Genomic DNA, 19,134 nt, shown 5'->3' with positions numbered 1-19,134 from the left:
TGTATGCTTGAATTTTACCAAAATACGCTCTGATAAGTTCGGAGTTCATAATTCATTATGATGAGGAGTAAAAACGGTAGTTTTCAAAATCGTGCCAAAGCCGTAGCATATACAGTCAAATACCGAAAACCCGCCGACCTAAAATCCGCGTTGCCTCTCAAAATACAGTACAAAGTCCGTAATCCGGACTCGTTGGGACTTCAGCGATTCCAGATTATAGATCATCAGTTTAAATCTGGTAAGATGGCTTGCAGAAATTATACAATTAAAAATATGAAACCATTATTTGTGAAATAAAGAGCAATTAATATATAAAGGATATCAAAATGTACAAAAAAAATCTTTACATTTATTTACTTTATTAACTATTTCTTTCAGTGTAAGTTGTTTAAGTTGCTTCATTTTTTGTGCTAAACTTGCATGCTTAAACATTAATCATGCATGCATAAGATTAAACGCGCATGCGTAAGGCATAAAAGAAAGTTTGTGGCTTTGAGGTCCGGATTATAGATCATTCCGGATAATGGACGTACGAATTACAGACTTTGTACTGTATAAACATTCAGTTTATACGTTCCGGAAACTGCAACATTGAGTACAAAATATCGAAGAAAAAATACTTATCGAATAATGACGTCGTATTTACCAAATAATGAGTCTCAAGGGAAATACCAAATTATTGAAATAAAAAAGTTTTAAAAAATAAGATGAAAGTTTTTTCCCCTCTAATCTACATCAAGGTGAAAAAGCACACGATTCACTCAACTCTTCTTTCAAGTTCACCATTCATGTCGTATTTTCTGAGCTTTGTTATTTCACGAGATTGTTTATTGCTGCCTTTTTTTTTTTATCCAGATGTTTTGTGGATAAATTAAGAATATTTTAAATTTCAACCCTTGTTAATACAATGACAGATAAGAAATGCACTCATAATTTTACTGCTTGCAACGCTGAAAAATGTAAACACGTTGCGTTGATGGTAATGCAAAAAGTGCAAATTCTGCAAAAGATGGACGCAGGTGCTATTCCTCGGTTTATAGCTGAATGGTATGGAATTGTGACACGATTGTGTATGATGTACGGAAAAACAAAGAAAAGCTGTTGAAATTATACAGCAACAGTGATTCTAATCGGAAATCTTTGCATGAGGCAAAATTGACAAACCTCGATGCTGTGTACATACAATCAATAATATATTCAATTTATGTACGTAATAATAATTTAATGCATATAATAAATTATTGCAATTATGTATATAATACTAATTCAGAAGTCAAAAAACAAAAATCATCGTTAATTTACAAAATTTTTACAGAACTAGTTTCGATGGTTTTACTGAACCACCATCCTCAGCTGCAAAACCGCAAATGATTGACTTCTGAATTAGTATTTATTTGGTGTGTTATTGTGTCTTAATGTATATAATAATTTAATTAAATGTATCTAATGCGCCTTATTTATTTTGCACTTTTAGTCCGAATATTATGTTTTATCTTTTTTGCCCTGAAATCCGCAAAATCCTAAAATCTGCACAACCTCTGGTCCCAAGCTTTGTGGATTTCTGGACTTCTACTGTACTAGGATTTTACAAAATAATAAATTAACAAATGATTTTAAATATTTGTTGTCCTGGTGTGTAATAGAATGAAAAAAAGATATACTTACACTGTAAAGCATATTTTAACTTTGTACATTAAATTTTCTATTGTTTCTTCAAGTTAATTGATCTAAATTTTCTATTGTTTCTTCAAGTTAATTGATCTAAAGAGTAATCCACAGCCATTATAATCCATTTTGTAAAGTTGTTGTGTTTAAAGAAGCGAAGCACTACAAATCTCTAATCCTGAACAAAAATCAGTGATTCTAAAATTACATACGAAGTTTTAAAAAAAAAAAAAAAGATTGTGAAGAAGATTATTCTAAAAGAAAAACTTCATGAATGTGTGACTAGCAAAATTCAAATAATGAACTTTTTAAAAATTATCAATGTAAGAAAGTATTTTGCTTCTTAATCTTAATTTTTCTTTTTATCTTTTTAATACTACCTCTACTCTCTTCAAATCTGCAGGAAAATGTCTGGGATTGCGATAGCTCGCTTAGCTGAAGAAAGGAAAGCATGGAGAAAAGATCACCCATTTGTAAGTTCTTTTTAGTCTCTTTTTATTTTATTTTATTTATTTATTTATTTTTCTTTTTAAGAGAAGCTAATTGTTTAGCACTGAAAATTTGTGAAGTTATTTAGTTTTATCCAAAAAAAAAAAAAAAAAAAAAAAAAAAAAAAAAAAAAAATTAAGAAGTAAGATATAAAAAAAATTGCTATTTAAAAAAAAAGAGCAAAATTTGGTATAACTATAGATCTCATTCGTAAATGAAACTGTTGTTTTTGTAGTAAAATTATATGAAAACAGGAATGATTGATTCATTCAGGTAGATTGAACTTAGGATGGAGACAAAATGAAACTGAGGAAAAGTGAAATTGTTTTCATGTTTTTAATTTGTCATATTGTGCTAAACATCTACATGTTATAGTTCTAATTTCTTTTCAGGGAAACATATAGCTAATTTTTCTTTAGCAACAACAGCAGAAAATTTGATACTTTCGTATTAATGAAGCCATGGTAGAAATTGCCAGATTTTCAGAATGCACCAAACTCTGGCATCCATGTTCATCAGTTTCAACAACCAACATTGATGTATTTTGACTTAAACTATGCATTTTGTGGAGAAGAAATGTACTTTATAATTTCTGCAAGAATGCAGTAATTTTTTATAAAATAGCTAAAAAGAACAATTGCTTTAACTCTATTCCTAAAGTAATTGCCATGAAATTTCTACAAGAGAAAAATCTGATGTGTACACCACATGACTTCCTGGTACGGAATATTAAATTATACACATTTTTTTCTTGCATTTCGTTTAAACTTATTGGATTTAATTAAATCTACTTTGTCGACAGCGCATAAACCACAACAGAATAAATGCATTCTTTAAAATTCACTTCAAATTGTTTACCATAACGACACTCTGGCGCTAGGTTCACTAAACAGTATTATATTTCGTTCATATTATAACTCAGAATGCACAAAATTTATTTCTTTTAAAGAATTATCTAATCATTGCCACATGTTCTATTCAAATACTATAATAAAGCTAGAATGATGTCTAAAAGAAATTAAGCAAACAAAACAAAAAAAGAAACAGTTTTTCACAGACGATTGAGTATTTCCTATTCATTTAATTCAGTTCTCACTTCGCGACAAGGCAAAAATAGATAAAAACTCAAAATATCTGTATTAAAAATTACTAATTATTAAAAATTGAGTAAATCTTAAACACTTATTTCCTCAAAAGAATTCCAGAAAGGATTAAGCATGATTTAATTCGCAATAATAAATGAACGCGTTATCTTTGTTGTTTCAAAACTACATTTTTCTAGATTGGCAACAAATCCACTACTCTGCTGTTTCAAATGTAAACAAGCAATGGCCGCCATCAAAAAGGTTATTAGGATTAACAACTTTTAAATTAATTCAGAAGTCAAACAACAAAAACCAGCGTTATATTTACAAAATTTTCACAGGACTAATTTCGATGGTTTTACCGAACCACCATCCTCAGCTGCAAAACCGCAAATGAATGAACTTTTAAATTGTTGATAATTCTAAAAATATTGCATACAAATTTACTAAAGGCATAAAAACCTTAACCGGAAGATAAGAACAACACAATTCAATCATTTTTAAAGCAAAAAATGTACAATTTACAAACATATAAGAGTAAAGAAACTGAGATCACTGAGCCGGGTAACAGAGTGGATATATATATAAATATATTTATATACGTTTGGCGCGGCCGATTGCAACCAAAATACGAGGTGCACATCTACATGTTATGGTAGTCCTATACAGTCAAAAGTCGTTAATTTGGACGTCCATAATCCGGAATGATCTATAATCCGGACCTCAAAGCTACAAACTTTCTGCGCATGCGTCACGTAGACACATGCGCATAGGCGTTTACGTGTGCGCATTAGACCTTTACGGCTGCGAATATGCGTGTGCGCATGTGCATAATACGTTTACGTATGCGCGTTTAATGTATAAAGGACGGTATAAGCTACGCTAAAATTATCTAATTCAGTTAATGTTGCAGATTGCGTTGTTCCTTATTCTTCGAATTGGATCCGGCTTATTATTTTTTGCAGACTGATAGAGCAATTTTATAAAAGTAAGCTTGAACTTTCGATTATGTCAAATAGAATTTCCGATATATATATACTAATATGTAAAGGATCTACAAAGCAAAAGTATGTTTCGAAGTCCATTCAACTGAAAGTAGAATTGCTGTAAAAAATGGATAAAGGCATATCCTTTGATTATCTAATCATTCCGAAATATGTTTATCAATTTAACGCTGCTCTGCGGGGGGAGGGAAACGACGCAGCGCGCAATGAACTGGAAGTTGATCAGCTGTCAGCGCTATCCTTATCTTCAGGGCAGATTTTTTAATTTTATTTGGCTTATAATTCCTTACTAAATGTAGTATTTCATCTCGATGTACTCCGTCTTTGATATGATTTAAATCAAGTTCCTCGTCATTATAATTCGCTTAGGACTTGAACAGCGGAACTTTGTAACTAAACAAGAAATTATATGTGTTTAATAGAATTAAAGAGAAAGTATTATCACATAAAACAAGCAACTTAAACAACTTACATTGAAAGAAATGTTTAATAAAGTAAACAAATAAATATTAAGCTTTTTCTTTTTTTAAATTTTGATACCCTTTAGATCATAATTGTTCTTTATTTCATAAATTACAGTTTCATATTTTTAATTTTATAATTTCTGCATGCCATCTTACCAGATTTAAAATGATGATCTGTAATTCGGAATCGCCGAAGTCCCGACAGGTCCGGTTTAACGACTTTTGACTGTATGCAAAATTTCAACGTTCTGAAGCTACTCGTTTTTGAGTTATGCGAGATACATACGTACATACGTTCATACAGACGCCACGAAAAATTTTCTTCAGAATTCATTTTAAAGCAGTTTTATAATTATTTTGGAGGAAAAGAGTCTTTTGTTCTTTCCTTACGTACAGATATCATGCAAAAACATCGTTAAATTGCATTCAAAAGCGGTCAAAATGGATATTTTTGTTGAAATATACTGCCTGAAACTTTTCGCGATCACAATACTTCCTTCTTACTTCGTACAAGGAAGTAAAAAAGGAGTCACTTGTAAATAGAATTATTCATTGAGCTAATGTTTTTTGCAATTATATCACCATTCATTTTCTATAAAAAAATTGCAAACGGTGGCAAGTTAGCTGCGCTAATACTTAACAACCGAAAATTCTTGTACTATAAAGTGTGAAAATTCACAAGATGCTGCTGTCAATTTTGCAATTAATCAAAATGATTTTCTTCAAACTTATTGTGCTCTTCAGTGAATGTTTCAAAAAATTGTTCTGTACTATTGCATTATCTACTAACCCTGACAAGAATCACTGGGCAAAGTGCTTTGTCGCTGTGTTGGCTTTACGGATGAATAAGGCACCATAACGAAAATGAAACAAACATTTATTAAAAATTAACTTTCAAAGAGTAATGGTAAAAAAAATTAACGTTCAAAGAATAATGGTAAACCTGGAGCACTACCTCGCTCCTACAACATAGTTAATGTTCCACCTGCCTCCTCTGAGGCTAACATGCAAGTGTCCTCTCTCTCACTTGCTGGGCTCTGCCAGGAAGCTGATTGGCTCACCGCATCCACATACATGACAGTCGCCAAGGTGGGCAACTGAAAGTTTTGAAAAAATGTATTGGTTTTGAAAAATAGTTGCTCATGCATTATGCCAGCCCGTCATATAACCAGCCTTCTGATCGGTCATGCTAATGCATATGGTTTTGAAATTTGAAGGCCATATTTATAATTTTGGAAGCACTTCCGTAAAGAACCTGGTAAATGAAATTACCACTGACAAATGGCAATAATAGTTCAAATCTGATAGCCCAACTGATTCAGAATTTGGAGGTAGCAATCATTCTTATGTTTTGTTGAGCCATCACACTCATTGTTTGCCTTTGCTCATATAATTTATTCTGCAGTTATTTACTGATATATTTTCTGATATCCATGCTGTATTTTATGAATTTTTTAACAATGATATATAGAAATATTTACGTGCATTTTAGGAAGTTGTAGACAGATGCTTATTTGCAGTGGCTTGTCTCGGAATTATTGCCTTAATCAAAAACATATTCCCATCCGATTACAGATCAGCGAAGATGCTGATTAAGAAGGAAACAACTATTATGACAGATGAATGACGGAGATATTTATTCTTTGGGGCAGGCATTGGTATTATGTGCATCAGACTGTAAAAACATTAACAAATTTCATTAATTAGGCAGCTGGTGCACTTACTCAGACCACAGAATTGAACAGGTGCCCGTGAAAGTAAAATTACAAACTCATAAAATTTTACTTCATATAACATGTGTTCATAAACATTCTAAAACTAAAACCAACTTCATTTTCCGTATAAAGTGATCTTCATAAAGCAAATCTGAAAGATCATGTACTTGAATGCTTATTTCGCAGTGAAGTTAAACATAACGGCAAAATCCATTCATGAGAATTTTAACCCTCCGAGCGTTTTGAAAGAGATAAGGTATTGTTTTGTAAAGTGTCAGCAGCTTTGTCATCAAAGCTTTTCAAAAGCGTGGAAGCTTTCTGTCACTGTATCCACCGAAAGCGTTAAGCAGTTTTCTTTACCCCCTACACCTGTGGAGATTCATCCAGATTAACTCATTAGAGTCGGCTCTAAAAGTATCAATCACTGTCAGAACTTTGCCCTTCGGGAGTTTTCAAGAAGTAGAATGCTTCGAAAGCGATCTGACCTTGTTAACAGTAACTGTTCGCTTTATGCTATGGATTTTGTTATCAAATGAAAATTTTGAGGAAACTTGAAAATCAAGACTTTAAAAGAAAAATATGAATGTTTTAATTTTTTTTCCGTTCTTAAACCTCCATTTTTATGTATGTATACATGTGTGTGTGCATGTTTATATATATATATATATTTAAATTTTATGGAAATCAATGTGCATGCGGCAGTAATATCGAAATATTTTTGTATTTCTAATACCCTTCACTTTAGTTATTGAATTTATTTCTTATATACGATTGCTTGCTAGGATAAAAGGAATACTTTCTCACTAAAACAATATGATTTTCGATAGTTATCAAGATAGTTTACTTTTTTAAATAAAGTAAAATATCTTGTTAACTTGGAAAATTTCTTATTTTATTTGCAACTTCGGGTATTTTTGATGCAGAGTTTATATGAAGCGACGGATATAAATAATATTTCACAATTTACTTGATATAATAACAGAACTAATTAACTAAATATGAAATAAAAGACTTGTTTATTTGCTAATCCATAATTACAGACATGTTCCGCTTTTGTGTATAGCCATTAGTAAGGAAAGCCGCACGTTTATTAATTGTGCCATAATGATATTGTTCTCTTTAAACTCTAAGAAAATATCAGTATATTTTACTATTCTGCTACTTATTTTCTTTTTTTGGGGGGATGGGCTGAGAGCAAATAAACAGGTGCTCTTAGAAATTCCTGCTTTGAAAAATTATAAGAGCATTAATGAAAAAAAGGCATTGGATTTTGACAGATTGATTCTTATGGTTTTATTAATCTCTGTAACTTTAATTCTTTCTCTTTCTATATATAGAAAGAATTAAACAGAGACATTAGTCTAATGCTCATAAAGCTTACTTATTTTTTAAAATTTTATTTAATTTGACTCTGGCAAAGCACTCGAAGGTTACCTGCCTAAGGGTGGGGATGTCTTCGTGGAGGATTTTCTGAGGGATACTGTCTCATATACATGTTGCAAGTGGGAAAAAAAAACGCCTACGCAGTGAGCTTGTTTCCCGAAACTTGAATTCTCAGCCGAATTATCAGTGTCAGAGATTTTATTGTTCGTTCGCTGATGGGCCAATGCTCTTGATGCGTTTTATTGAACTTATCAGTATTACTTTCAGTGTAGTTACCTAATGCAGAAACATAAACTTTTATCTTTATATTTATAATTTGGTTTTCGATATAATGAACTAAGATTTCCCAGAATTCTATACATTCTTAAATTTCATTTTTCAGTACAATGATATGCAGTTACTTTTAAAGGGTATAAATGGTGAAAGTTTTGAAATATGAAAAGAAAACAATTATGTTTGTGCTCAAAAAATGCAAATGATAACGAATTTTAAAATAAAATTGTGTAGACATGATCAGATTCATCTTCTTTCAGTTAGGTTTTTCTCAAGAATCTACATGCTCAAAGTGCGAATATTAGAAATTATATAAAACATGCACTGAAGTAGAAGTAATCTTTGTAACAGAAATTCAACTAATTTCAACGAATACCCGGGATAATATGATCACAATATATCTGAATATTTAAGAACGTCTTGGCAACAGGTTTGCTTCCTATAGGCTCATATTTATTTATTATTACGTACATATGTGATGCTATTTTTTTATACAGAGTATGTTTTTCCCCATATAGGGTTTGCAACAAAAAAATTAAAGATTTTAATTTCCGTAAAGCAAAATACAAAACAGACATTCTAAGGCGAAACTGAAGTGTAAAACCCTTTTTATTCACCAAAATGCACAATATATTTCTACTTCAACTAAAAGAAGCAAAATTAAGTTTTGTTCACATAGCTGGCTGGCTCAGTTAGAAATAAATATATAATATTTTTCCTTCTTTCCTCTAAAAAACTAAAATTCAACAAGATACTTTTTTTTTTTTTTTTTACAAAACAAAACGCATAATTTATTCATTTTCAATAAAAATAGTTTATTCTATTTGGATATTGCAGAGCATAGGAGAGCTACTTATTGCAAACATACCAGGGCTGCCATAGTGAAGGGCTTTCTAAGGCAAACTGACTTTTCACAAAACACCTCTAATGCAGTCATCCCATTCACCTATGTTTGAACCTAAATCAAACTATCGGCAAGTGTTTTATCATTCCACTATCAGCAAGGTTCAACTAGACAAAATTCAAAAATTTTATTCGCGTACAGTACTAAACTCGACACCCGCAATAAGAGAATTCTAGTCTTACTATATTTCTTGTGTTCTGTAGTTAGGTAATTTTAATGCAATTAGCAGGTAATATTGATATTGGAAAAATTTTAATGTAAACTGCACTTTAGAATTTTCTTTCGCGTCGTTCTAAATTTTACAGTGTGAGCCAAGTTATACGAACAGATAATAGTTATATATGCCTAGGGCATACTGACTCTCCTGGATAGCTGAAAAGAAGTCTTTTTCATCAAAGGTGCCATATATAATACGTAGAATGACAATGCACATTGCCTTTCGTTCTTATCGTCCCTCCCCTAATTTTCAACGCATGTCCTATTCTTTCTTTTAGTCGTTTTACATTACCGCTTCTTTTCAACATGCACCCTATTTGAAAATACTTGATCTGTTTTTAGAAATAGAGGCTAAACTTTTCTCGGTATCGTAAGAGAAAGACGTTCAACCGAATGTAAGAACGCATTTCTGTGAGTACAATTTTGTAGGAAAATCTTCTGCAAAATGCTTCAATTTTATAATAAGTATGTGCATAATATGTACAAAATTTAAGAACGGATTTTATAATTATACATACATATATATATAAACCCTAAAGGGGAGCTAGGATAGATGGGCTACTAGTCTCAAAACTGTATTTTACAGCGGATTATACAAACGGCAAATCAACTTTTAAATTGTTTCCACCAAATATTATCGTTCTGTATTATATTTAAAGAAATTAAATAATTAAGAATATTTGTGAATATATGTCTTGTATTATTAAAAATACAGTACCTAGAGCCATCAAATTAAGAATAACGTAATCCTCCACTCGAATATGCACATTGAAAACTGGAATTTTTAAGTTCAAATTTGTTTAATTATCTCTTTCATATTTTGTAAAACTGTGACGAATCTTTAATTAGGAAACTAACAGTTTCAAAGCGAGCAGTGGTAACACTGTAATGAATAAAATGTTTTTATCTCCAGTGTGCGAGACTATTTATCGGAAATTCTAAATATATTTTGTTTTTAAATATTTTATGATATTGCTGTTGAATTGGAATTTATGTGCTTTAATTGCGAAGAACATGGTATTAAATGAATAAAGGTAACACACAAAGCATCAAAAAAAGTTCTTTGGGCGTAATATAAAATCTGAAAGCTTCTGGATTTTATTTTAATGTTTTTAATTTTATAATTCCTTTTTTAAAATCCAAATGAGTGTTAGTAAAGAAGGGCTATTAGTTTCGAAACGGCATTTTGGGTCGAATCACTTTAAATGCCCGAATCACTTTTCAAACTGTTGCCACCAAATATTATCGCCCTGTATTTATTTAAAGAAACTAAATAATGAGAATCTACATGAACGTATGTATGTTTTTCGCATTGCAAATAAACAACATTACCTAGAGTCATCACATTTTGGATCACATAGTCCTCCACCCGAACAAGGACACTTGGAAGCCCGACTTTAGAATTTGGAATATGTTTTTATTGTCCATTTCATATTCTGTAAAACGTTACCGGATTTTTGTTTAAAAAACTCAACAGTTTCAAAGCAAGCAATGGCAACACTGTAAGGAATAAATCATTTTTGTCTACAGCCTGCGAGCCTGTGTATCGGAAATTCTAATGATATGCTGTTTCTAAATATTTTTAGCCCAAAGTGACGTTAACCCAAATGCTCTCGAAACATGTATGTAAACTAAAATTCAACAATATACTTTTTTTTTTTTTTTACAAAACAAAACGCGTAATTTATTCATTTTCAATGCCTTAATTTAATGGGAATAAATGAATTATTCCCATTAAATGAAAAAAATGCCCGTTTGGACTAATATAAAATCTGTTTTCATTTTATTTATTGTTTTGGGTACTGAACCCAGCTTTATATAACTTTTCAACCAAATATTTTACGCTAGCATTATTTTCTTATTTCTTATACATCGTTTTAGAAAAGTATTTAAAATAAATGGATTTTATATAAACAAGTTAAAGAAAGTGCGTAACTGTCATAAGAAAAACTGAAGCAAGGAGGATAAAAAGTTTCACAGCTCGTATTTTTAAACTAATCTAATTAGCCTATTATAAGATTTTTTTTTGTGATGATAATAATAGAAAAATAATGGGAGTGAAGATGCCTGCAGGTTTCTTTGTGTAGAGTAATATATTTATATTAAAATTTATTTCATAATCGTTAATTTTAATAAAACAGAATTATATTCACATGAGGTTTGCATATTTCATAAAAAGCATGTGCATGTTTGTATCCTATAAAATAATTTGTTAAAATTCTACAGGGTATTTGAATGGGCTCCAGACTTGCTTGTTATTTCATAAAATAACAATCAAATATTTATATTACGTACAGCAATGCCTTTAATACGTCAATTCACCAAATGGACATGATATATATATGTTCTCTTTTTTGAGCTTTTATAAAAGGAGAGTTATATAAACAATTTAGTAGGAATGAAACATTTTATAGCTCTCAGCTGATATTATGATGATGCATTATAATGTTGTGCTGCCGTTATTTACTTTCTTATACAACTGAATGAATTTAAAAATATTTATTCATCTTCTTGAATTTGTTTCATAGCTCTAAAATTATTTTCGATTATATTTTGGCGAAATAAATTTTGTTTTGATTTGAGAAGGAAAAATTATATTTCAAATAATGTTATCGTTTATATTTTAGAATAATGCCTATTTATCCGAGAACATCTTAAAAAGAGTACAAGTGGTTATGATTTTAATGAAAGAAATTAACTGAATAAAATTAGGCTTTCAGTTATGGACTGTTTCGTGTACGAATGCATGAGAGACGTGTAAAATATAAAAGTCTGCAAAGCGATTGTGTGAAAAAAGTGCCATTGAATGTGTTGTTTCTTACCTTGCTAAAGAAAATTTAGATAAATAAGACGGTTCCTAGCACTTATAAAAGATGATGAAACGATCGAAAACTGCGTTTAAAAACTGAAAAATGCAACTTCTGTGTAGTTAGAGCTTGAAAGTAATATTTGAAATCTCTCCTGCAAAATTTTGATTAAAATTCTATATCAGTTAATCTGCGTCAGACGAGTATGGATTTCTTATTCTAATAGCACACTGAAAAACATATTATTCATTGACATATTTATTTCTTTTGCAGAATGAAAAGAAATTTGCTTCACACATTTGTAATAAAATGAGTCAAAAAACTGTCGTTGTGCTGAAGCCTATTTTATTTTTATTTATTTATTTGAAATTGGAACGATGGTTCTGCCCGGAACGGTGAAAAAATTTTTTAGTCGTGCAATCTTTTTGAAGCATGTGTACATTACAACTATCAGGAATCTACTACCAAAATGCACTTTAATTAACGATAATTGCACATTGATTTAGTGAATACTATATCTTTTTGTTATTCTATAATATCAAGAATACATTTTTAGAACTGGGAAAGAAAATTATATTTAGAATTGAAAGAAAATATGAATTTCACAAATTTTTCATATTTTACAAAATATTTAAGAATTAATAAAGCAATACTGAAATAAAATATGAAAAGATATTAAAACACAAAGTAAATGGTAACTAACAAATGACCCAGATATAAAAGAATTTTGCTTTTTTATATTACTTATTTCATCAATTCTTTTTTATTTGTTCCCAAATTGATTTCTTTCTCAATGTATTTTTGCTCCGAAAGTGAATACCAAATCTTAGGATTGGTATCATTGACAGTGACAAGAATAATATTACCACATTTGTATTAATTACAGAAATATGAGCCAGTTCTGCTTTCAAAGTCCTCAGTTGAAGCTTTACTGCTCTTAGGCACAGAGCGAAGAGTATTAATTACGAGATTAACATCACTGGAAATGTAAATCACAACAGTAAGCATTGATTGTTATTGATGCCTATTAAAACATATAATATTATGATAATTATCTCAAAAGGTGATACGCTCACCAATGGCCAAGCAGTAAAATTGCTGAACATGGGTAGTTCGGTTCGAATCCCAGCGAACGGGCTGGCTGCATGGACGTTTTCGTGATTTTTCCATTGTGTAACATGTATAGAAGCCATTTTCTCTTAGACAGTTCTCCATGAAGGCCTCTCTACTTTGGCAGATAGCCTTCGAGTGCTTTTCAAGTAAACCAAACCAAAGAGAAATATTTCAAATGAAGCATAGATATTAAATTTTAAATAATTCTATTTTGTTCTTAGGCTGTGAAATTATTTGAGTGGACGTGAAGGAAGGATGCCATAAAATCTGCACATAAAATTTTAATAAGATATGAAAACTTATTTTAAGAAATACATGCATATAATTGGCCTTTTTAGTAAAACCCCAATCATAAGTATTAACTAATGAATTTAAAAATAAAGGGTAATCAGTACCTAATTTAACATAACTCATCAGTCCTTAGCCATAAATAATGTCCACTAGCGGCCGAGCAGTAACGTCACTGAACACTAGTAGTTTGATTTGGAATTGAGTTTTCCCACTTGTAACATGAATACGAGCCAGTTTTCTTTAAAAAGTCTTCCAAGAAGGCATCTCTTCCCATACAGAGACAGCCGTCCTTGGTTTTATTTAACCGTAGTCGTAAATATCAAATTGTTTTCTCATCCCCAAAGTCCTCCATGAAAGTTAAAGTTGTCTGTCTTTACCTGAGCATCTGATTGTGTCATTTCAAATATTGATATAGGCAAATAATCGGAAATTCTTATTTCCTTTTTTGAAATTTTTTGCATCACCCAGACCGCCATCATATTTTTTCTGCCTTCGTATAATGCTTGCGACGATTTTATAAAAAGCTATTTACATTTCTTTTCTACTAACAACTATTTTTCATAATTATTTACTCTTACCTGCTAAGAATTTTACGTCCCAACGGTTTCAAAATTTGGAAATAAACACATTTTCATAACCGTAAAATATTCATAATCAAATATCGTCTGGACCCTTTTATTCAATAACACTTTCAGTAAAACGGAAGTAATTTGCTTAGGGTAAAAAATGCATTATACGATTTCATGTACTTTCAGTACTTTATTTTATCAACGCCAAAAAGCGATTTAATCAAATATGATATTATTTGCGAATGATTTTCATATCATGCCAAGGAAGTTTATCAGTAGTTCGTTTTAAACAAGAAATCAGAAGAGTCAAACGAATTTTTCTTTAAGGAAATGCACCTTGTCCACGTATTTCAATAATAAAATGTCCATACTTCGCATTCACCCAATGAATTTCGATACAAACATATAAATGACACATTAGATTGAAACGGAATTACAAGATTTGAACTTTTTCAAAAATCTCATTTTTATTTCAGAACAATTATTCAAAATATATATTGAAGTAACTCTTTGTGAACTGTTATAATAGTTTTAAAACCTGTTTAAGTTACCTGTTTAAGTACTTATTCTATGCTAAAAGAAATTATTTGTAAATTAGGTGATGCTGAATTCTTATATTATTGTTATTCATGGGTTCCGTGCAAATTACATTTACTTTTGCAGAAGAAATTTTGCTTTGCAAATTTTTCACATACATAGAAAGGTTTGCGTTGAAGGCTTTTCAATATTTTCGTTTCGGCACGAAAATCGCCCTCAGGTCGACAGATGGTACGGCTGGATTTGATGATTTTATTTATGACCCTCCCATTGTAACATCTTTCTCTAACGATCACTGTTTCCCCACTGCCACTTAAGCACAAAAGGAGGTCGGAGGGGACGACAGTACAGAGTATTCCGTCCTCAACGATTTCGAGACTGAAAATGTAAGGCAGGAAAAATCGTTTGAAACGCTTTCGGATTCATCAAAAGTTGGCAAAATAATCCGTGTGTGACGCTTTGGAAAGCCATCTTTCAATACGGAAAAATCCGTTCGTAACGCTGAGGGGGTTAAACACAATCATAAATTCTTTGGCATTTTACTCAACAGTGAAGGTTTTTGAACGACTTTTCCTTTCTTTTAATCATTATATATATTTAAATACTACTTTATAAGCATACATAAAATATAGCAGTTTTTTAAGCTACTTATTTATATATCTATTGTTTAGTCTGATTTGTTTGATTATAAGCAAAGCATTCGACGGCTATTTGCCTAAGGGTAAGGATGCCTCGTGAAGAACTTTGTAAGCAAAACTGACTCTTGTGCATGTTACACGTGGGGAAAACCACGAGAAAGCCAATACAACTCTCCCATTCACCGGATTCGTACCTCGGATCGACCTGCCAGACTTCAACGACTTTACCGCTCAGCCGTTAGTGAGCCACACACGCATACACATATACATTAAATTATATTTACATGTCGTTTATAAAATATAATTGAGTGCAATGTAGTCATAAAGAGTTAGAAAATATTCTACGGAATTACTTCACTTCGTGGACTTTTTGTAAGCTTCACCATATTTCTTAAAGAGAATCTCAATGCTAGTTCCAAGGCAACCCTTGTATGCTTTGCCATATTCAATTAAATAAGCTCACAAAATCAAAACTAGGATACTTTCCATAAACAATTAGTGCTGTTTAACTGGAATTGGGTCGGATTATTTGTTTATAGCAGTGCTTTTCAGCCTCGTGACGTACATGTATGTAATGCTCAAGGGAAAATAAAGGAAATTCCTAGACAAAAATGTTAATAAACAAACAAATATAATCGTTGAATTCATTTGATAATTACAATTTAATTTGCAGTTATAAGAAGGTGCATGTTATTTATAATCCCCAAACGTGCATACTAATGTTATTAAACTGTTTAATAAATACGTAAAAGAGCACTTCAAAACTTTACTTATCCTATGTAATTTGTCTATTCTGGTGCCGTGTGCATCCTTATACATGTTACTGATTTACAGAGCAGAACTTGATCTCCATTCAAGGTTTTTTTTCTTGATATACTGATACTGAATGAGACATAAAAACACTTTTCTTTTAAAATATATCTTCTCTTATGATCCCTGACACAGCCGTTTACTTTCCCCTTCCGTAATTAATGTCAGTCTCTTGCTCTTGAACGCATTTGCAAAGCCACCGCAAGTATAACCATTGTTTTTAATTCTTACTAAAGTAAAAATGTTTTATTGTTGTTTATATTGCTTTTTATACTTTTGTTTAAAAGTTTTTAGAGAACTTAAAATAGTTTGAAAAATTTGCTTGTTAAAATAAGTTATACAAGTCTCCAAGTTTTGCAGCAGTAACCAAGTTCACCAAGCCAGAAAAAATTTCGATTTGAAAAATCCAAAATCAAGGTCATGTTAATCACTTTCTTCGATTGTGATCGACTCATTCATCATGAATTTCTTCCTCCTAACATGACTATCAATGGACAGTTAGTTCTACACAGAAGTTCTTGACCGACTTTGAAAACGAATTCGTAGAGTGAGGCCTCATTTTTAACAAAATAGGAGTTGGCTGCTGCTACATGACAATGCCCGCCCACACATTGTGTTGCCTGTGAGGCGATTCTTAGCCCAGCATGGTGTCATTGAAATGCAACATCCACCATACTCTCCAGACCTAGCACCCACAGACTTTTTCCTATTTCCTAAGCTGAAAAATTCGCTGAAGGGAACAAGATTTCAGGATGTCGAAGCCATCAAGAAAACTGACGTCACTATAAGACCATTCCAAAAGAGGACTTTAAAAAACTTCTTTCCGAAATTTGTACAGCCGAGCACAGACGTGCATTACAGCTGATGGGGATTACTTTCAATCGTATTAAATGGCTATGTGTTTAACCTTCTTCTGAGTTATTCCATGAGTCCTGGAAATTAATAGCTGGACCTTGTATTTTAGTGGCTGGGGGAAAAAATTGAAAATAATAGAGAGCTGTATATTCCAAATTGGCATTTAGTGTTATAAAGCTTCAAACTGTTAAATTAGATCTGAAAAGTGGAATTTGTAAGTAAACTAAGCTCTTATATGTAATATTAAATATTTTAATAATGATGGATTTTATTTCAGGGATTTGTTGCACGACCTACAAAAAACAGTGATGGGACTTTGAATCTAATGAACTGGGAGTGTGCGATTCCTGGGAAGAAATCGGTATTTTTTTTTAAACATTTGTAATCAGTATAAAAAATATGTTCATGTTCTGTTAAATTTTTTTCTTTTTAAAGTTTTGAGAATCTTTGGAAAATATGCTGATCTATGGTGCAGAATTTCATTTATTTTAATGTTTAGGATTTCTGTTCGAAACTTTGTGTTTGAGATGGTTTTGCACAAATTGAAGTATACTGGATATTCCATCAGAGTGCATTTTAGATAATTGATTAACACATGTTATTAATGTCATGCAAAATGATATAAATTTAATTTATGAAATATTAAGATAAAATGTGTATCAAAAGTGGCAATGTTTTTTATGTTGTTCAGGGCCTTTAATAGGTATGTAGATGTTCTGTCTTATTCTTTTATGAATACATATATGTATATAAACACATTGAGTAGTCAAAATATTAAAGCCTCCCACTTTTTTTTTAACGTGGCTTAGCAATGACATAACAGTTGAGAATTGCTTATCTTAAAGCCATGTCTTTAAAAAGTACAGTACAAAGTCCATAATCCGGACTCGTCAGGACTTCGGCGATTATGTATTATAGATCATCAATTTAAATCTGGTAAGATAGCATGCAGAAATTATACAATTAAAAATATGAAATCCTAATTTATGAAATAAAGAACAGTTATGATGTAAAGGGTATCAAAATTTACAAAAAAAAAAAAAAAAAAAAAAAAAAAAAAAAAAAAAAAAAAAAAAAATGCTTAATATTTATTTGTTTACATTATTAAACATTTCTTTCAATGTAAGTTGTTTAAGATGCTTCCCCAAAAAATTCAAAAAGTTCCTTTTTCTTGTGTCATAATATATAGTAGACTTTCCAAAGTCGTACTTCTCGCATAATTTTGAGAAGGATAGGCCTTTATCCATTTTTTGCAGAAATTCCACTTTTTGTTTAATGGACATCAAAACATGTTTTCGCTTCATAGATCCTTTGACAGCTCCAGAATTAGAAACTCTTTTTGACATAATCGAAAGTTCAAGCTTAATTTTTATAAAATTGCTCTAACAGTCTGCAAAAAATAATAAGCCAGATCCAAATAGAAGATTAAGGAACAGCACAATCTGCAACATTAACTGAAATGCCTTAGATAATTTTAGCCTAGCTTATACCGTCCATTATAAATTAAATGTGCATGCGTAAACGCATTATGTGTTCACGCATGCGCATAAAGTTTGTAGTTTTGAGGTCCGGATTATAGACTTTGTACTGTAGTAATTATCACTGCAGTTATGATGGAGATGAAATATTTCAGTGACTAAATAAGACATGATTGTGGGTGCAAGAAAATTGAGTGCCAGCATCTCTAAATTGCTTATGCCCTAAGCTTTTCTCATGCAACAATATTTTGGGTGTTTAGAGAGTGGCAGTTGGGGGGGGACAGGCAGTAAAGATGGTGGGAAAATGCTAGTAAATAAAAGAGTTGAAATGTGGCTGGCAGGAGCTATTTTCAGTAACAGAAGGGTAATAACACGAAAAAAAATTGCAGCTCGGTACAATTCAGATGTATTATAAAGCATACTCAATCAATGCAGTGGGCTTTGCAACTAAAGGGTTTTAATAGCAATAGACTATCAAGGATGCCTGTCCTACCACTGATAAACAAGAAATCTGAATTATTGTGAAATTAAAACCGAAACTGTCCCCTTTACAATTGGGAAAAAAGTTGCTTGTTCTCGTGAATTTTATATTCTGATTCTAGTATTTGCACTACTGTACAAATGACAGTGTCAGAATATTATGGAAACAGAACAAATTCATAAACTCTTTCTTAAATCAGCATCTCTGAATGTTTTTCATTGTGTTACACTTTTAATAATTTTAAAATTTGGCAGTGCACTAACAATAATATAAATTGTAAAGAATCTTGCATGTTTAATTGATGTACCTATAATATATTTTGTAAAAATAGCATACCATGATAATTTTCAATAAAAT

The 19,134-nt window shown here is 31.2% G+C and overlaps 1 protein-coding gene across 2 annotated transcripts in view; it reads left to right on the top strand.

Moving 5' to 3' along the window:
* lwr (ubiquitin conjugating enzyme lesswright) overlaps nt 1–19,134 on the top strand; it is an 85,432-nt gene that overhangs the window by 18,527 nt on the left and 47,771 nt on the right. Inside the window, exons 2-3 of one of the 2 annotated variants that reach the window (XM_085822358.1) lie at nt 2,069–2,138; nt 17,096–17,179. In XM_085822358.1, the coding sequence (XP_085678484.1) occupies nt 2,073–2,138; nt 17,096–17,179 (150 nt within the window). In that variant the 5' untranslated portion in view covers nt 2,069–2,072. The remainder of the gene's footprint in view (nt 1–2,068; nt 2,139–17,095; nt 17,180–19,134) is intronic. The other variant, XM_085822359.1, reaches the window with a different exon arrangement.

This window comes from Stegodyphus dumicola, chromosome 8 (genome assembly GCF_044657685.1).
Source record: "Stegodyphus dumicola isolate Sdum_Otavi_A_Nest chromosome 8, ASM4465768v1".
In the NCBI taxonomy this organism is placed as follows: Eukaryota; Metazoa; Arthropoda; class Arachnida; order Araneae; family Eresidae; genus Stegodyphus; species Stegodyphus dumicola.
The sequence above is the reverse complement of the archived record's forward strand: the minus strand, read 5'-3'. Positions and strand labels throughout refer to the sequence as shown.